The following is a 20,369-nucleotide window of genomic DNA, read 5'->3' on the forward strand; positions in this document are numbered from 1 at the left end:
TCTGTGTACTTGTTCCCCACATTTAGATCAACTTACAACTTTTTTTTTTTACAAGTTACATATAGAAAAACAAATCATACATCAAAACATGATCTGAGTCAAGCGGTTACAGGTCATCATCACACATTTGAAACCGATGTTGAGTTAGATCTTACACTTTTTACTAATTTTTGGGAGGTGAATCCAGAAATGACCCCAGTTTTTTGCTTTCACATCCAGTTTTTTACGGTACAGGGTACCCTCTATTTTTGTCAAAAAACATACAAATGAAATAATAACTTGAATGTTCTGTTTATTTAAATTTCTTTTGTTCATACAAAGGATTTATTTTTACTCTATGACGTTTTTTTTACAGTAAAACATTTGAAATTTAATCGGGTAAGCGGTTAAGCTAAACATTTACGCTTATAGCTTTTCCTGGAGTGTTCAGTGTTGGAACAATCCCGCCGGTTGCTCCAACAATAGTCAGCCATCATATGTACACCCCATCTACCCTGATACCGTCCTTCCATGACCTTCAAATCTTGGTGGAATCAATCACCTTTCTCACCACTGACTGCACCAAGGTTTTCCATGAAGTTAGAAAGATGGCTATGTAGAAAATGCACCTTGATACTCATATTTTAACTAAGCATTTTGTAGCTGTCCAAAAGTTTCTGGACAATTATTGTGTAATTATTTGCTTTTGTGTTTCCAAGAAAAAGATTGGAATTCCCTATTCCTCCATTAAACTTGGTATGTTATGGCAATACACAAAGCCACTGTCAGTTCTAAAGTACTGCAGAAATTCAATTTCTCTGGTTCGAAAGTACAATACATTAGTTCCTTTTTCAAATAAGTTTTTCTCTAGCGGTCTTGATGCTAAGCCTTCTTCGATAGTCCCAAATAAAATGCCATATCACTCAACTCATGCTGTTCAATTACCTTATGAACAGAGTCTTCTTCAATTTCAGACTATTCATCATTGTTGTCAACTCGTTCATCACCATGTTCTTTAAGAGAGGGTAGTGTAACATAAACCGGCACTGGGATTTCATCTGAATGAGCCACTGGGCATATAGCTGATGGTAGACTAGGATACTTTTTGTTATATTTATTTTTCTTGTTATATCCTGAAGTTTTCACTATACAAAAGTAACAGTCACTGAAATGATCTCCTGGCTCTCGCCAAATCATAGGTATACCAAATGGCATCTTATCATGTGTTCGCTTTGTCGCACATCCGTAAACCCTCGACTGTTTGTGCACCTTATGAGGGGCCCAAGACTTTATGATCACCAAGTTTAACTTTGAAATATGCCAAATGGGCTTGCTCTACAAATGTGCTGATGTTCGCCCTTTGACTGTGAATGGTGAAACAGCCACAGATATAACAAAAAGAATCAGGGTTGTTTAGGCACTTACAACGTGAAACAGCAGAGCCAGACATGATCTAAAAGAAAGGAAATACGTCTGTAAGTAGAAAAATAAAATTTGCCTATTCACTACGTAGAGCAGCACACTACCTCTGACCACACTGTTGTACATGTAAATGAATTTTTTCTTTTTTAAAGGGAAATGTAAATCTTACTGGTAAAGTTATATTGCAGTTTGCAAAATAGCATCAGTTACAGATTTTTTTCAATCATTAAGAATTACAATCATTACAGCACTTCTAAAGGCTTTATTGGGATATACCATTCAAATAGTTAAATAATCTTTTAAGACATTAGGTATCAGTTGAATACTCAGGTTAGGAGTACTTGCTAGTCTTATTAAAGATAAAAAGGGTCAGTCAGCTCATAGCCTATGTCTTTGATACTTCCAACAGTGAAATGTCTCAAAAACCTGACTCTTCTTCAGTACATCTGGGGGGTGAAAAGTTACTGTCACTTTTGTGTTGAAGCTCCTATTTTTGCAGTCTCCATGAATTTGAACAAATTGACACAGCATGCAAAGTGTATCTCCATAGTTAATATTACTAATATTAACCTCATAGTGGTCTATATCCATGCAAATTTCCATGCAAAAAGTGGTACAGTTTTTTGCATGGAAATGTATTTTTCATTGTAGGCTATAATATATAATTTGAATATAATATATAATATATAATAATTTGATTTCCCGACGATCCGCCTGCCAGCACAGAAGCATGCCCCGAGGTCACCAGGAAACCCCGGAGATCATCGCTGCATTCACCAGCTGGAGATCGAGGAGAAAGGACGTGTCCCAAGGACCTGCGGGGACCAGCAGGACGACGGGGGACGACAACGGAGCAAGGTAAGTGGAATTTTTTTTAGTTTAAAGCTACCCCGTGTGGCTCGGGATTACCGCTATTTTTTTCACGTAAAATCCACCCTAAGGGGGTTAATACACAGTTTTTGTATAGCGCCATTATGTTATGCAGCCCTATACAAAGTCACAGACATTGTAATAATGTTCAAATGCAGGTATCTCATCAATAGTGTCCAAAAATGAACTTCTTAGACTTACAAAAAAACAAAAAAATAATCCTATTTTGGGTAGACTGAACCTTTCATTTAAAGCAGAACTAAACCATAAAAATAAAAAAATCACACTTACCTTTAATTCCACAGATCCCTCAATCGTGCTGGACCTTTCGATCGGGTCCCACTCTGTCCTGGAATTCTTCTTCATCCAGCATGGAGGAAGCGCTAGGCGCGGCCATCTTCAGTGTAAAGGGGGACAAAAGAGAGCCATCTCACTGCACATGTGTGAGACCGACATCTCGTTCCCCTTAGTGAAGGAAAATGCCCCTTTTGTGCATGCCTGAAGTAAAAGCCAAGAGCATCCCGGGTTGTGTGATGTAGGTATCCCGGGAGGCTCTGTGCAACCATTTATTCTTAATCGCCGTGGCAAACAAGACAAAGCTAAAAGATGTTAGGTTAAGGTGTATGCATGAGCAATACATATGCAATACCTCCCTGCAAAACAAAACCTCCGTATCTACTGTAAGCAACAATTTACTAAAAGCTATTGGCAAACTATTATCATTGGTGAACATCACTAGCTTTACTGAGTGGTGCAGTGCCACATTTCACTATTGAATTGCATATATGCACTGTATCCTATTGAAAGTAATCATGTTGCTCACATGATTTTTGTGAGAACTACTCAGTGCTAAAGTATGAGAATCTGGCAAATAAGAATAGACAAATGTAATATTTTAAATAATACTTATATCTCTAGTTCCTATTGTGTGCTTTGTTAAATGTGCCCCTATAGCAGTTCCCTCTTCTTTAGTTTTCTTGTCTTTTTTTATTTTCCAGACAGGTAGATGAAGGAGTGTGGAGTACACCAGAAAACCTTAACAACCCTTCCCCCAAAAAGACATCCACTGATGGAGAGTATTCTAAAAACACAGAGTTTGAGCTTCCCTCCAGCCCCCCAACACATTTCTCTCAGATGAATGAGTCTCAGACACACAAATGGGAGATGGTGTGTCACACGGATGCGGCTTCTTTTGCCTCCAATCCTACCAGAGCAGAGATGGTGACTGTGAAAACCCAGACTGTATCAGAGACACAAAACAGGAGGGCTGGGTCAGAGAAATCTGTAGAGGTAAGAACAGAGCACTTTTCTTACAATAGACTAAGCTTATGCAGAAAACCATACCTTTCTATAAGTAACTTTCGTGAACTAAATTAGTAAAATAAAGAAGGTGGCAATGATTAAGTAAGTGGAAAATGCAAATAGTTGTCTATATACATGAACTTTGGAACATGTATGTGTATTTTTGGATAACATACTGTATATTGTTGGATAACATGCTGTGAATCGGTGAACCTGAATAGAGGATACATTAAATGACACTAATTTAAATACATTTCCTTGCATGTCACAATTGTTAAATGTGCTTAAAATAAACCCCTCACATCAGGGAGACATAGTCTGGATCAGTGTTCTCCAACCTTTTGGACCTCACGGACCACTATGGTCCTTCTCCTCACTCTGCTGATCATGTCACCCATATGGACCCAACTTTTGTTTTGTCAACAGCCCTGTTCTACTTTTTCCAACAGGATGTTTAGCAAGCAGATCTGAGCCAACCCTATCGGTTGGTGACCACTGGTCTGGATGGTATTTAGTAGCAGACATACTCTAGATCCTCTCTCTTCCTGGCCTTTGATCTTACCTGATTTATAGGGATCCTTTCCTACTTATGGGCCAGCAGTGACACCAACAGGATACCATGTGCGTGGGACAAAAGATCTAGAATCTCCTTAGTGAGGCATTAAACTGCTACATGGGATTCTAGACTTCACAGGACAAGATGACAGGAGGCCCACAAGACTCTCTCTGCTGCCCAAGCTATATCACCCAATCCCACCTGAACAGGAGACATGGAAGTTCTTTTTCACACACCTGGCTGGCTAGCAGATGTGGTCCCCCCAGTCCCCAGCTCACAATGATCTCCTGACCACCCCCCAGGGACTTGCAAAAGGAGCTATCCAGAAACCTAGAACTCAAGGCTGTGACCACCCAGAGCAGATGGGGTCAGACTCTTCACCAGAGAATCCCCCAGAAAGTATGGAGGATAGAGGTCCCCGCCTGTCAAGTAACCCACAGGACACTTCACATCCGCACTGCTCCAATTTAACTTTGCACCCCAGATGATTGACTCTAGGCATTTATACCCATCTGACCTCTCTGCTAGAGGTGGTTTGGATCACTTTGCCTACATTCTTGAAAATAGCTGTTACTCCCCTAAGGCAAGGGATGGAGGCACTATGTGTGTTACATATTTGACTGATTCCCCATCTTGGAAAGACTATATTCAGTCTATTTCCACTAAGTAAGATTTTTGCTGACTCAGAAAAAAATTCAGAAAGTCAAATAAGTCTCAGTAGAGAGGAGATACATGCCTTAGGAGGAATGTTTGACAGTATTGAACATTAGATGATAACCTTCAGTCCTATTAGAGATTAAGTTCAACTTCAGAAACTACACTGGCCAGGGAGATTTATAGCCACCCAAGCTTTGTTTGCTTCAAAACAAATTATCTTGGTTTTTTGTGGCATCAATAGTATTTGAAATATGCTTAATAAATCATTAGGTATTTATTGATATGAATCAATGGTGATTGAGTTCTACAAAGAATTAATACATTGTCATTATTATTAGGATAACAGAGGCCATCACAATAACATCAGGGTTAAAAGCTCAACCATCTTTAACACTATTCTGATTTGCCCCAGCTATGAGCCCATCAAGCTGCACCTGGCCCATGTGGCCCTTAAACAGCCAGGCCCCTTATGTATGTTATGATTACATGAGGACATTATGTGCATAGCCAGGAACATGTGCTGTATAGAGGTTGATGTAAAATATTTAACTGTAAAGAAATCTGTCCTGGATGACTGTTCGAGGTTGTATTTCCCAACCATTGTTAACCCTGCTTTAAAATATTTCTGTCACCTATTGCTGGAGGCAACCATTCCCCTATTACTGCGGCTTCTCTAGACATAGTTTAACGAAGTGTCCTTTCAGCCTGCAATAGATGCAGAGACCTGTAAAAAAAAATGCCAGGGCCTTTCTTCAGAAGACAGACGTGAATGGCCTAGTTGCATGGGTTCCTCTGAAGAAGGAGCAACAGGAGGTTAAAGAGGCTGCTAGAAGGACGTTACCAGTCGGGGTGAAAAAATCTTGCATGAGTGAGATCTCTGCAGAAAACATTCATGAAAACGAATGTCAATCTGTATGGCCAGGGAGATCAGGTCATCCAAGGAGGAGGGAATCTCTTGACCAGCCAATTCATCAATAGTGCAGTCTGACAGGCTCTGCCAGAAGGTAGCATGGAGCGCTTCATTGTTCCAGGTGAGTTCAGCTGCCAGAGATCGAAATTTGACCTTGAACTGACCCACAGTAAGCGACCCCTGGCAGAGACGCAGTAGCGCTCTGACTGCTGAGGAGGTGTGCAGGTTCATCAAAGTCCCTCCTAAAGAGACTCAGAAAAGGCTTCAATATTAGCGTTAACCAGATCCTTAGTTTCCCATAGCGGGGGCACCTAAGCCAGAGCTTCTCCCGACAGTAAGGAAATTAAATAGGCCACTTTGACCTGGTCCGTGGGAAAGTTTTGTGGCTGGAGCTTAAAATGGATGCTACACTGGTTGATGAAGCCATGGCAGATCTTAGGGTCCCCACAGAATCGCTGTGGAGGCAGAAGTTTTAGCGCCACTGTGATGTCAGGAGGCAAAACCTGGACTTTTGTTGTGGGAGAAACCAGCAGTTTATGTAGGCGAGCTGTGAGTGCATGAAGCTGGCAAAGCACCTGGATTTGGGTAGCTTCCTAGGTGTCAAGCCTCTGGGTGAATATGTGGTTGGAATCTGCTGAGGTCTGGGAGGGAGTAGTAATGGTTCGTGCAAACTGTCACGCATGGGGTGACAGGGCCACTAGGGGGCTCTATGGTTTGCAGAGGAGTCACCAGAGCCTATGATGGTGGGGATGTTGCACTGCTGGTTACTGTCAGGTTGCGGTCCTTGGGCACACCAAGCTGGGCAGGATGAAACACAGTACCAAATCACAAAGCTGAAGAATAGTCAATGAAGGCCATAGTCAAGGCAGGCAGCAAGCAAGAGAGGTCAGGTCACAGCCAGGGGTCAAATACCAGGGATCCAAGAGAGAGACACCAGTGACACAGGGGCCACTGCCGACACAGGGAACACTGGACGCAACAGGAGGCACAGGGATATCCAGAGACAGAGAGGAACACTGGAACAGCACAAGGGTAATGGCTGGGAAACAACAGACTGGACAACAAAGGGTTAACACAGGAGCAGGACCCAGGAAACACTGGATTAAGCGACCGGTGTACAGGAACTAGCTCAGCAGGACTAGGGGCTCGGCGCTAGTGGAGACTTGTTGCACAAACGCTGTGCTGTGTCTGAGCTAGCTATATAGCCAGGGATGGTTAAGAGGCTTTTTTTCTGATTGGTCGGTGAAACTGATAAAGCTTTCTAGCGTAGCCACACCCAGAGTCTGAACTGCCCGCATGGATAGGAGAGAGGCATCTGCGCTTTAATGAGGAAGAGTTAAGTGTGACAAAGGGCATTCAATGAAATATTGGAACATACTTTTATGAGATAAAACAATCTGGAAAGGGGGGGCGTGGCCGGCCGATGGCGGAGCAGGACGTGTAGCTGCACCGCTCCGTGTTCTACCGGGGGAGAACGCTGTGAATCAGCACGTTAGTGCCTTCTGTGCCTCACTGATGGGGCCCAAGCTGAAAGGGGGGCAGAGGAGCCGGACCGGAGGAGAAACGCCGGCTCCTAAGGGCATCCCCAGCCTGTTCACTGCAGGGAGCAGAGCCGCGGTGGACCAGGCCGCAAAGCCGCGGCCTCAATTTTCATCCGGATCGCGGGACCAATGCAGGTACATTTCAATGACAATTCTAGATTTCCTTTCAAAATTTTATTTGAGACCTAAACAATATGTGGATTGTAATTCTACAGGTATTGCTTACCTTCTTCTTTGCCCATGTAGGGCTTTCTATGTTGGAAAGACCTTTTGCCCTTTTAAAAAAAACAAATATATGAACACACTTATGATATAAAGAATGCTAATTTATTGTCCCCATCTGGTCGACATTTCGCTAAATGCCAGAAATCTTGCCCTGATTTGGCACGTTTTTTGGCTCTGGGGTGTGGTAAACCTAATTCAAGTGGGGGTAATTTTGATAAATACTTATTGCAAAAGGAAAGCAAATGGATTTTGTGTCTGTAAGCCATCAAGCTTCCTGGTCTCAATGAACAGTTCAGTCTAAAATCTTTTTTAGACTAAAAATCTGAACTTACAAAATTCACCACTTGTCTAAGACGGGACTGTTTTCCGTGAAGGAAAGGTCTAAGAGTACTGGAACTACTTAAATATTAATTTGCTGCACATCCTTGAAACCTGGCCTCCTGGTCCACCTTAAGGTTTTATGACGACATGACTGAATTGGAAAATTTGTAGATTGTACCTGTACACCCCAACTCTATGGTATGTGGCTTTTTTTTTAAACATTTCCAACATTCTGCCAACATTTTATTGCCAGAATAAAAATGGCATACATTAATATTTAAACTGTACAAATCCAACGATCATTACAAAGAAAAACTAGAAATAAACATATTGCAGGTAAAAAAAACACTTTAAGCATATCTGAGGCAAATGTAAAAATACCAGCAGGAACATTCATATGAGTGTTTCATCGGCACAATAAAAATACTACCTTCCACTCCTCCATTTTCCATTTACATAGGATGGGATTAAACATATTAAACTAGAACAATAAAACTGAACGAAAGAGTAAAACACAAAAAAAGAGCACAAAATCACTTTCGTATAAACAAACAAAATACCAGACACTGCACTAATACTATATACTCCTATACAGGATGAATACAATGACAATTAAAATAAACTAAAAATATAAAAGGGATCAACTTGGTTCATGTTCTAAATCGGTAACTAAAGACCTGAACTTTGCAACCCATACTTATGGGAGGCCTCCCACAGAAGGGTCTTATCTTGGAAATGTACAGGACTTAGGAAGTTTTGGGCAGAGAACTCCAGCTAAAATTATAAAGGATGACCTGGAGACGGGCCCAAAAAGTTCTATGTCCACATTATATTGTGAAAACACATATAAAAGTCTGATGCATTGGTCCTTTACTTCCGATATATTTCATAGAGTTTATCACACCTTGTGGACATGCCCTGGGATTTCCCTCATTTTGAAGAAACCTGCTATCCCAACTAGGGGACCACTGCAGTCAGACTGGAACCCTTTGACCATCTACTGGGCTTCTGCAGGACCCAGAACACAAAATGCACTTGTTTCCCATATTTAGACAGTTGCAAGTTGTCTCATTACATTGGATTACGTGGACTAGACCTCTATGCATGGGTTAAAGGTGTTCAGCTAATGAATCTCTTAACTCCCCAGCTGCGTGAACAATTGGATAATCATTTGAAAGTGTAGGTGCCATAGGAGCAACATATTACATATTTAGACAATTTCACTAACTTGTTCCTGTATTTGCCTGGTTTGGGGTTAGGAGTGTAGCAGGTGGGGCTTTTTTTTAATTTTTGTTTTAAAGGGGAAAGATTCAGAAACATCTCTAACCTCTTGGTGTTACGTTTCTGTATCTTTCCTCTTTCTTTTTTATCTCATTATACACGGAAAATTTGAAATGCAAGTTACAAATGCAAAACTCCAAAAAGTCAAAATGTAAAATGGTTTAATGTTTAATCGCTGTTTTATTGCACTTGGTCCTTGTCAACAATTTCAGTACTCGGTCTTACCTGTTAGCAGATATGAACTATTTTAAAGCAAATCTAAACCCAATAACAAAAAATGTAAATGTTGCAGGTTACCATTTTTTGTGGTGTCAACGTTGGTTTTCTTTTTTTGGCATATGGCACATGCATATCATAAAGCAAGTGTGACCTAATCTCAATATTTCAGACAAAAAGTAGGTCCTTCAGAGTATATATCCTATATATTTTTATATTTATACCTACCTGTGTATATATATATATATATATATATATATATATATATATATATATATATATATATATATATATATATATATATATATATATATATATATATATATATATACCTACAGGTAGACAGCATAGACATGTTTCCATCCAGCATGTGTTGTGACAACGTGCTTCTGGGCCTTTTGTAGATACAGTGGAGTGTAACCACGAAGCAACAAGATATGTTTTTTTTCACATGATTGCCAGATATATAGAAAAAATATGAAGAAAGCCTATGGCAGTCACTCATTTCATATAAATGAGTATTTAAGCTTTAGCATAAAAAATATGTTTCTTTTGATGGTTTTGGATAAACCAAGTTGTTTTTCTTTTTATCCTAGTAGCATAACTTAATTTATATGTTATGTTATGCCATGATTAGGTTATGCATTCAGTTATACAATGTCATATTGCATCGGAAACATGAACTGAAGAATTTGGTGTTTTTTTGTGGTTACAATGAAACATAAAACATCATTTTATGTTAGATACATTCCTTAGGAATTTATTCAATACATTCAAATGTACTATTTGTAAAGTTCCAGTTAGGGTAATTTAGGTTAATAGCAATTACTCATAGCTACTCATAGATGTGATGACATTTCTGACTACTTGACACGTCTTTTTATTTTTACTATTTTCCTCTACATAAGTACTGTACTCCTTCCAAATATAGGCTGCAGAGCGTGACTGGGAGGAAAAAAGAGCAGCACTAACACAATACAGTGCTAAGGATATTAACCGGCTTTTGGAAGAAACCCAGGCTGAGCTCATGAAGGCTATTCCAGATTTGGACTTTGCTGACAAGCACAAACCAATTGGAAGTACAACATCTACCCCTGAGCACCGTACCACCAAACCACAGCAAGCACAGAAACTTGGTACCAAAATAGATGCCAATGGGAGAAGGGGTTCTGGTAAGGATCAACAGTGACATTTTTAGCCCTAGATACAATGTGTAATTGTGTGAAACTAAGCTGGACTTTTTGTTGCTGAATGTTTTGACTGTACTAAGTTGAACTTTCCGTATTTTGCTGTTTTGTTTTAGATGAACTTACAGTCCCTAGGTACCGTACTGAGAAACCATCTAAATCACCTCCTCCTCCTCCACCTCGCCGTAGTTTCCCGTCCTCACATGGTATTACTACGACCCGAACAGGAGAGGTGATTGTCACTAGCAAGAAGGATTCTACACTGATCAAGGTTAGAGAAATATCAGTAAATTTGCACATAGATTACCTGGACAGTGAAGAAAAATAACTAAAGATAAACTGAAAAGTTTTCATAGCTCAGTTTTCCACTTTGGATATCGTAAAGAATGTACAGAGGTTTTACATTTTTTGAATATCTTTATATACTGATATACTTTACATATTGGCATAAGATTAGGACAGCTGCCACAGGGTTTACTAGACTTTAGTCTAGGTTTTAGTACATACAATGGGCCTCCTCTTGGACATTATAGCTTTTATCTTTTGTAGACCAGTAGCTAATCAGAAATATTCACTGTTGCTCTGATTGGTTTACACTTGGTAACAATTAAATATCTTTGGTACTTGTGGAAAACTGCACAAATCCTTTCTCACTGCACTTCAGTCTACTGTTAACATTATTAGTTCAAGTCAAATAACATAAATTACTTTTACCCAACCAGACATTACAATAGCAATTGTAAAGTCGGCTATGGTAAAAAGCTATTAAAAGCAATTATGTTGTTAATTGATGTATAATATTAATGATAAGTCAGTGCTAAAAAGCATAAGCTGGTCTGCCTGGGACAAATATTTGGAAACAACTCTATTTAAGGGCTGGTGGAAGATACTACAGAAGGGTTCAGATGGCTGCTGATGTCTCCAGTGGTGTCAGCTGCAAAAAATTCCTTTGACCATTTTTTTAAAATATATATATATTTATATAATATATATCCACTGAAAATGGGGGTAATGGGGAGATCCACCTCACTGATAAAATTTTTCAAGCCCTAAATGTAGTCACTGGAAACTTCACAAAATATCAAGATTTGCAAAGACTAACAGGTCAAATAAGCATGCTGTGTGGATGGTCTGCAAGTTAAGGTCAAAGGCCCCGTTTATCTTCAGAAGAACAAACCTTTGCTAATAATTATGTTTAGGGCATAAGCCCTAACGTCTCCACAGTTTCTCTACATCTTGCTTCCTAGGATCAGGACTACATTCAAGTCTATATAATTGTATTAGATAGATATACCTGTGAAATTCTACCCAGCTCTTCATTGAGCTAGTGTTTGACATTGGACCTACAGTAAATCTTCCTCCCATTTTCATATACAGGGGATATTACCCAATTGGATTTACCACACCGATGATAACTGCATTGATATTAGATAAAACTTCCTTCAGAGAGTGTGGTAAGGCAAGGAAAATAATAAGATCCATTGCCCACAGGCCAAAAGACACAAACAGTCCAATATAGTTTTGGTAAAGGTAGTTCATGCTTTTATAAGAAGAGAAAACACAGGTAGAGTGGCAAAACTGGGGTTCAGGACAGCGTCCATAGTAGTGACTAAATGTGTTCAGCCCATGGTTTGCAGCATAACAGATTGTGTTGGATTGCCCCCCAAATGTGACCCAGTCTCCAATAGATGGTAAAGTTGAGACACTAGAAAGTAGGTCTATGCACTAGGGACTGCTAAACAAAAGCAATGGTACCCCATTGCATTATAGTGGTAACCCTTTTTTGACACCTTTTCCAGAAATACATCCTAAATAAAGAATCTTTAAGTCTATTCTGCTTCTTTGATATCCAAGTAAGTGAGCCTGACTCACAACCTACAGTGGTAAATAACACCAGGATTTGCTTTTGTGCACATTTAGGAAAACAGAGATTGCAAATTCACGGGAACATATGTATGCAACTTTACAGAGACCATTATGCCATGATATTTAAACATGCACAATTTTTTTTGCAGCCCAGAGCAATTGCCAAACCATACTATGAGAAAGTATAATACTGCATAATATTAGAGAATAAATAATTGGTATAATAATAAATAATATTAGTAAAAAGTTTTGCCACTTAGAATCTAAACTCTAACTCCTTGACACCAAAAGTGGCTACTTAAACCCAGATATCATATTATTGATCTCTGTTGTATCCTTCATTGAACAGAAGAGAAAGTTAGATTTTTACTTGCTTAACCCTTATCTTCTGCATCACTAGGTTTGACTTACCCATCCCTCAGGGAACCTCTCTATGGAAAGCAAGCAAGCAAAATCTTGTAAGAAAACCTACTTGTTCATTGTAAGAGTGTATTCAAACAAGTTTTTGGCTGCTTTGTATTTCCCAGGATTAGCCAGATGAACTGTTATGTTAACTTTGGCTTGCATTGTGTGCAAAAGTCAGGAGTAAGTTAAGTATAAACTCTGACTTTACAGGTACTTTTTTACTGAGAATCAATGAGTGTGTTTGGTAACTGAAGAAATGGTTACTGAGGACTAAAGAAAATAAAGTGTAAGAAACATGGTTGAAACATACTGCATGAAAGTATGTTAGAAAAGGGAGAGAGAGCCTTGACCTATATAGAGAGGGTGGATTGTAATCATTAAGGCCACCCAATTTCCTGTCCTTAATTATGTATTTAGCTACAAAACTTTCCTATATTCAACTGACACACTTCACATCTATTAAGGTAATATCCATTCATCACATTCATATATAATTTACCCATAACATACCTTACCAACAATATATAGCTTTCCCACTATTCTCTTAATATATACATCTATTTTTCCACTAACTTAAACTGTGAAGTATTTTCACACCAATTTTACTACTGGTCTTCTACAGTATTTAGCTTCACTTATACCAGTAATCAAATATGATAAAATATTTGGAGACAAAACTAATTAGAAACATAAGGAAATATCTTCTCCATTTTCTTTTATTCATTAGAAATATCTTCTTACATATATCTATCCCATTCTCTGTAATATTGTTAAATGGCTATATTTACTGGCAAACTCAATGTGCAATTAATTATTCCCAATTAATGTAATCAGTTCAATTTATTGATTTACTCTGCATATACAGATGTATGCATATATCGTATTTCCACATGCATAAGACACACTTTGTGTCCGAAAAATTTGGGGTCTCAAAACAGGGTGCATCTTATACAATAGTAGTAGATTTTTTTTTTACTTGCAATTCATGCTTTGTTGCACTTGTTGTTTTCTCAATAATTTTTATTGGGTTTTTTTGGCTATGGATGCCTACGCAGCCCACCACACTACAAAAGTGAATAGAAATCATGCTACTGAATGTAAATTTGGTCCTCCTCAAACTGAGAAAACAATTCAAGACTGGCTATGGGAAAAAGATACTTTACTGAAGATGCCACGGAAGAAGAAGGCCATGAGAGGCAAGTCAGCAAAATGGCTGATTTGGACAAGGAATTATTGATATTAGTTGAAGAGCAAAGGCAATCGTAATTCCTGTGTCTACAAATATAGTTCAGCATGAGACAAGAAGAATTGCTGGAGAAATAAAAGTTACTGATTTTAAAGGAGGACACAATTGGTGCTTCAGGTTCATGAAACAAAATGGACTAAGCATGCGTACAGGCACCAGACTTGCCCAAAAGATGCCGGAAAGCTATCGGCAACAGGTCCTTGAATTTCATAGTTTTGTCATTCAATGTCAGAAGACATATCAGTTTGAGTTTGGACAGATTGCAAATATGGAAGTCCTCCTTCAATTTGATGTACCAAGTAACAGAACTGTTGAGAAGAAGGGGGTGAAGACATGTGGAGCCATTATACAGCTTATTATTATCTAGCTTCCAAGCTGCCTCCTATGCTGATTTTCAAACGCAAAACAATGCCAATAGAACACATTCCTCGAGGAGTGATTGTCTATGTTCATGACAAATGTTGGATAGATCAGGATAGGGTGAAGATCTGGTTTGAGAAAGTTTGGAGCAGAAGACCAGGTGGAACTCTTATGCAAATCTGCTCTTTTGGTGCTTGATCAGTTCAGGGTACACATAACAATTAAAAAAAACAAAGAAGATTGCTGCAGAGAAGAAAACAAAACTGACCGTCATACTTGGAGGCTTGACATCCCAGCTCCCACCATTTGATGTCACCATCAACAAACCCTTCAAAGCTGCCATGAGAGACGAATGGACCCAATGGATGAAGGCTTCTGGGATAATTTGACACCAGCAGGAAGAGTGAAGGAACCAACTATAGTTTGTACCTGGGTGAAAAGATCCTGGGATAATGTGAAGATTGAGATCGTTGTCAAGTCATTTAGGAAGTGTGGCATTTCAAATGCCATAGATGGAACTGAGGATGAGGCATTATATGAAGACAGTGATTCGTCATCAGACACAGATGAGGACAAGCCAAAGAACTATCATATGGATGAGGGTTTTGATAGTGATAAGGAGTTGTATGGATTCTATGATGAATAAAGTTCAGTAAGTTCAATAACTTTATGTAATAAAATTATTTTTTTCCTAATTTTGGGTCCCAAAATCAAATCGAGTCCTATACATGGGAGAGTCTTATACATGGGGAAATACGGTATATACTTGTATGTATACTATGTATTATCTAACAGCAAACCTTGTCTATCCTTGATATATGTTTCTGGTTTAGGTTTATTTTTTATATATTTTACTAGGTACACAGACAAATAGCTCATGGACATCTTTCTTTATTGAACAAGAAATCCACATATCCCCTGCATACATCCTTTTTATCATGCCATCAGAGAGCCATCATCTTTCCTTTCTGCCAGGCAACGTTATCCCCAGGCTTGAGCTTTTGTGCAGTGAAATTGGCTGGCAATTCACGCTGGTTAGCCCTAACAGTTCCGTAGGCATCCGTTTTGTTTTGTATCAGGAACTCGTAAAGCTCAGGGGATGTATAAAAATTGTCTGTAGTAAGACAATACCTTGGTTCAGTAAAGGCTCAATAAGAGACAGCACAGAAGACGTTGCTACTCCAAAGGAACTAAATCTGGGGTCAAATTTTGTGCCTTTGCCTGTATATATGACAGAGTTCCAGATATTTTCAGATTTGGATTCGCACAGCATAAAAGACTTGATCCCAAACCGTGCTCTCTTGGACGCCATGTACTGCACCCAGCTCTGTCTCCCTTTATATGACATCAAACTTTCATCCACACTAATGTCCTTTTCTGACACATAGCAGGTTTTGAAGTTGTTGATATTCATCTTATAAACCTCCCAAATTTTTTTAGCTTGGGGACAGGATGGGTGGTCTCATCAAAATCACCATTGCTGGTAAAATGTAAAAATTTCATGATTAGGCTAAATCGATATTCAGACATAACCATGCCAAAAAAAGGGGTGGCAAGAAGTTTGTTGGTGGACCAGTACCACTTTTGCAGGGGTTTCCCCACCACCCCCTGGAGAATAACAAGGCCCAGAAAAAGCCAAATATCTATTTGGGTGACCGGTTCCCATTTCCGGGTTCTGGACAAGCTTGCATGTGGAGCAGCCAGCTGTTGGGCTGCATTTCTGTTTGTCTCTTCAACTATTTTCTGAATGACTTCGCCATTCAGAAATAGCTCCAGGTAGGCGAGTGGGTTGTGCTCACAGTGCACCTTCAGGCCAGGCACCCCAGTAAATGGAAACCTAGGGAGCGCAGGCTGGGCCTGACGGGTGTCAATCGCACACCAGGTACGCACATCACTAACCTCCATAGAATCACTTTCACTTGCGGTCTCGGTCTCAGACTCAGATGAGAGGTCTCCAGAAGCTTCACCACTATCAGTGGACTCCACAAGTGACTCCAGATCGTTCTTGCTGTCTGTGAACTGTTCCAACACATCTTGGGTGGATAGATGCCTTCTGGAGCTTGAAGCCATAGCAGGGGTCAGGCAGGCGGTGATGTCCGGGTCCAGGCAGAGGTCAGGGCAGGCAGCGATGTCAGAGTCCAAGCAGAGGTCAAAGCAGGCGGAGATGTCAGAGTCCAGCCAGAGGTCAAAGCAGGCAGCAGGCGGTCAAAATTAGGCAAAGATCAGCAAAGGTAAGAAAAGACACACAATGTTACACACTAGCTATCCAGGGAATAACTGGTAATTTTTAAAACTTTGATTGTGTATTTATTTGTGTTTATTTTGTATTATTTTGTATTTGATTGGATACGGGAGTTTGTATCCAATCCAATACAAAATGTGAATTTGAATTTCCCAGTTATTTACTTTGTCTTTATTTTATATTATTTTGTATTGGATTGGATACAGGAGTTTGTATCCAATCCAATACAAAATGTGAATTTGAATTTCCCAGTTATATACTTTGTATTTATTTTATATTATTTTGTATTGGATTGGATAGAGGAGTTTGTATTCAAACCCATTCAAAATGCGAATTTGAATTTATGTTTTCTCGCTGATGGGCACACGCGCCAACGACGTCATCACGCGCTGACGTACACACGAACACCTAGGGAAGAAGAAGCCGACAGAGAAGACAGACACTGGAGACGCTGGAGACAGAGATCGACGCTGGAAAACGACGCTGGAGAGCTCGGATGGAACAACAGCACACGGAATGATCACAGCGGCACCAGGTAAGAGACACCTGTTTCTATTTTTAACCACCTGAGAAAAGCTCGGGGTAATAGCTTTCTGCAAGTGTTTTTACCCCAAACCAAGTTCGGGGTAACCGCCCAGGTGGTTAATATACTCCATCTTGATTTATTTTTCATCACCAATTTAGGCTATCTACTACCTCTCATCTCTATATCTAACTTATACCTGGAATTAAGTAAGTGATATTAATCTAACAAGACATATATACTATTATTCCTTTATAGATATTTTCCTATAAATATATATTATTCATTCATATACTATATACAACTCAACATACCTAATTACACACCTCTATTATTAGGACTGTACAATACTTATCTTGTTTAGTCAATATACATTCTGTTCAAATTATGCTATTATTGTATAATACTCACCTCGTCTAGCCAATGTACATTTATTTTAAACTTTACACTTAGTTAACAATACATACTAGGAACACACATATATTATGATGTTCCTATTGTATACTTTGTCTTTGTTTTACCTTACTTTTTTACCAAACACTCTTTCAAATAATGCACTCCTTTAGTAACCTATATATTACCTGGATATACCAATGTCTGCTACTTTATGTATATATGATCCTAACTGACTTTGAATGTATGTTAGGCTAAATATGTACTCTGTATGTTTATTTTGCAGTTTTCAACTGTAAAATTTCCTTTCTTTTTGCTCTAAATTGGTAGTTTCTATTCGTCTACACACACCTGAAGAAGCCATTAGGTGAAACGCGTCGGGCTACAAGATAATATACAATCTCTACAGCTAGAACTCTCTCTGATTAATACCCAATTAGCAACCTGCTTAATGGTAGTTGGTAACCCTGACTATATATATGTATTACTTCATGTAAGATTTTTATTACAATGTTGAAAAACATCTTTATATTTAAGCTCAATGTTAGTATATTGTGGAACTGGAGTTGTGAAAAGGACAAAAAAAGTTAGCAAAACTTCCACTAACTAGGCATGGATAACAAAACTTACTTCTTGGCTCAGCATGCACTTGAGTTGGTTCTGCATAGATCAGAGTACTCATTGATAAAAGATAGCTGAGGTGCACGAATTTCTCTCTTTCTTCTTTAAAAAAAAAAATGATCCCCTTGACCAATGATAAAAATTAGACTTTAATTCCACTGTAAGGTGATTTCAAATGACACGAAAAAAATTTTGGCATATAGAAACACTGCTTTACAAAGAGTGAAAATGTAAAACAGAATGTCTCAGTATCTACAGTAGACTTTCAAAACGTCTTGATGTGTTTCTAAATCACAATAAACGGGGAATTCCTGATTTCTTGTGTTTTGCCTTCCACTGCATCAGCTACTGGTTTAGGCTCCTGAAGAAGCAGGTTTTTAAAGATAAACTCCACAATGTTAATGAAGCACAGAAACAAAGTTTTAATTTAACTGGGTCTAGATCAAGGTTTTATTTATAATTATTGTTAGCAGGTTTATGAGGAGTGAAAGAATGATTGAAGGCCAGAGAAGACAAAATATTAGCAGAATACACTTTTTCACTCTTGTTTGAACCTAACGGATGTGTGTCTTTTTTGATCTAGCCTAACTATGCAATTATTTCTCAAATGTAATCTTTATCTTTAAAAAAAACTGTGGAAGTCATATAATGCTTTAGTAGATGATAAATGTATTTGCGTATTAAAATAGGTCCTGATAGGTCCTTCTCGGCTGTATGTATGGTTTAAACATTTTTTTCCTGCAAAATTACAGCTGTCTTATGGAAATAGTAAGGTTAAAAATCCACAGGGATCTGGTGGAATTATTAGGGGGGGGGGGGGTGTCATGATTTCACAGACATATAAACTAGGAAACCATCTTGTAGACTGGGAATACTACTGCAATGAACAGTACCTCATTATGCTAGTCCTCACCAAAACAGGCATAAAACTCCTGGAAAAAAAAAGTATGTATATATTGTTTTTTTTTCTTTCTTCGATAGAGATGGTTGATGAATACCAGATTCAGCTCTTTATAAATAGTCCACATACACTATTATAAAACTTTCTTCCTGGATATACCTCTTACGAAATGTTTAGACCTCTTAGTTAGACTTATTAACCATGTTCCACCATCACTGGGAAACACATTGAGACATTTAAACCAAAATTTCTAGACATATGACTAAGTGAGTGCACCACTGATCTTTGTACAGCGCTGTGGTATATGTCAGAGGTATATTTGCATGTATGTATGTATGTATTGCTCAGTGACAGTGTGCCTTTTGCTTATATTTTTACGTACTTTTTTTTGGACTCTTTTAAATATGCTGAAATGCTTTTATTCTTTTCAACTGTTATCCATATATCCCTTGTTATCCTGCTAACTCCACCTAACTTTTGCCGTACCATATTATTCCTATTTGTGTTTTTTATGGTTCTCATAATCCATAATCAGGAAGCGCATAGCGTGAAACGCATCAGGACCTGAGACCTTTTTGTGCATAAAAGACAGATTTATCTACTGAATTTTTGACTTTATGTCATATTAGGAGGATTTATGTCTGTTAGACTAATAAGCCAACCCACAAATTGTATGTGGTTGGCATAACAGTTACTCTTACTTGTGCATGATTATAACTTGAAAATCGTTGTTTGTAAATTTTTTTTTTTGCCACACAAAACCCTTCTTCTAATTCTTTTTACATTTATCGCTCTACTAAGGGTGTGGCTAACAAAATTAGCATCAGGAAGGACCATTTCCTACTCTTACTCTATCTCCTTTGATTATTTATCAGTTTAACCTCCTTAGCTGCAATGCCGAGTGTGGCTCGGTAAATTATCCATACCAAAAGCGTTAACCCTGAGCCACACTCGGGGTGGAATTACCAGGGAGTTTAAACAGCTTACCTGGTAAGTGGTGCTTGCAGTGTCCTCCAGCAATGCCCGGCATCTTTATTTCCCTGGCGATGTCGGGCATCTGTGTAACCTGGTGTGTGAACGTTGAGAACGCAATGCCAGGGGAAGCAGATGCCAGCTGGGCATCTGCCTAAGAGTGTGTGGCTGGGGGCTGGGAACGTGGGAGAGGCGAGACCAGGCAGGAAATTTAAGATACTAAGTATTTTAAATGTACCGTTTTTACATTAAAAATTTCCTATTATTACCTAGAAAGGGTATTCCTAGAGGAAGACTAGAGAAAAGGAAATGATAACTTAGGAGGAAACTGAATTGGTTGCACATGGACCTGGCAATAATATATTAAGGACAG

General features: G+C 38.8%; 1 protein-coding gene across 1 annotated transcript in view; it reads left to right on the forward strand.

The window, feature by feature from the left end:
• Positions 1–20,369, forward strand: part of SRCIN1 (SRC kinase signaling inhibitor 1) — a 262,183-nt gene that overhangs the window by 202,088 nt on the left and 39,726 nt on the right. The window contains exons 14-16 of the mRNA XM_072413697.1: positions 3,270–3,561; positions 10,212–10,452; positions 10,584–10,738. Coding sequence (XP_072269798.1) covers positions 3,270–3,561; positions 10,212–10,452; positions 10,584–10,738 — 688 coding nt within the window. The remainder of the gene's footprint in view (positions 1–3,269; positions 3,562–10,211; positions 10,453–10,583; positions 10,739–20,369) is intronic.

The sequence above is a fragment of the Pyxicephalus adspersus genome, chromosome 6 (assembly GCF_032062135.1).
Source record: "Pyxicephalus adspersus chromosome 6, UCB_Pads_2.0, whole genome shotgun sequence".
Classification (NCBI taxonomy): domain Eukaryota; kingdom Metazoa; phylum Chordata; class Amphibia; order Anura; family Pyxicephalidae; genus Pyxicephalus; species Pyxicephalus adspersus.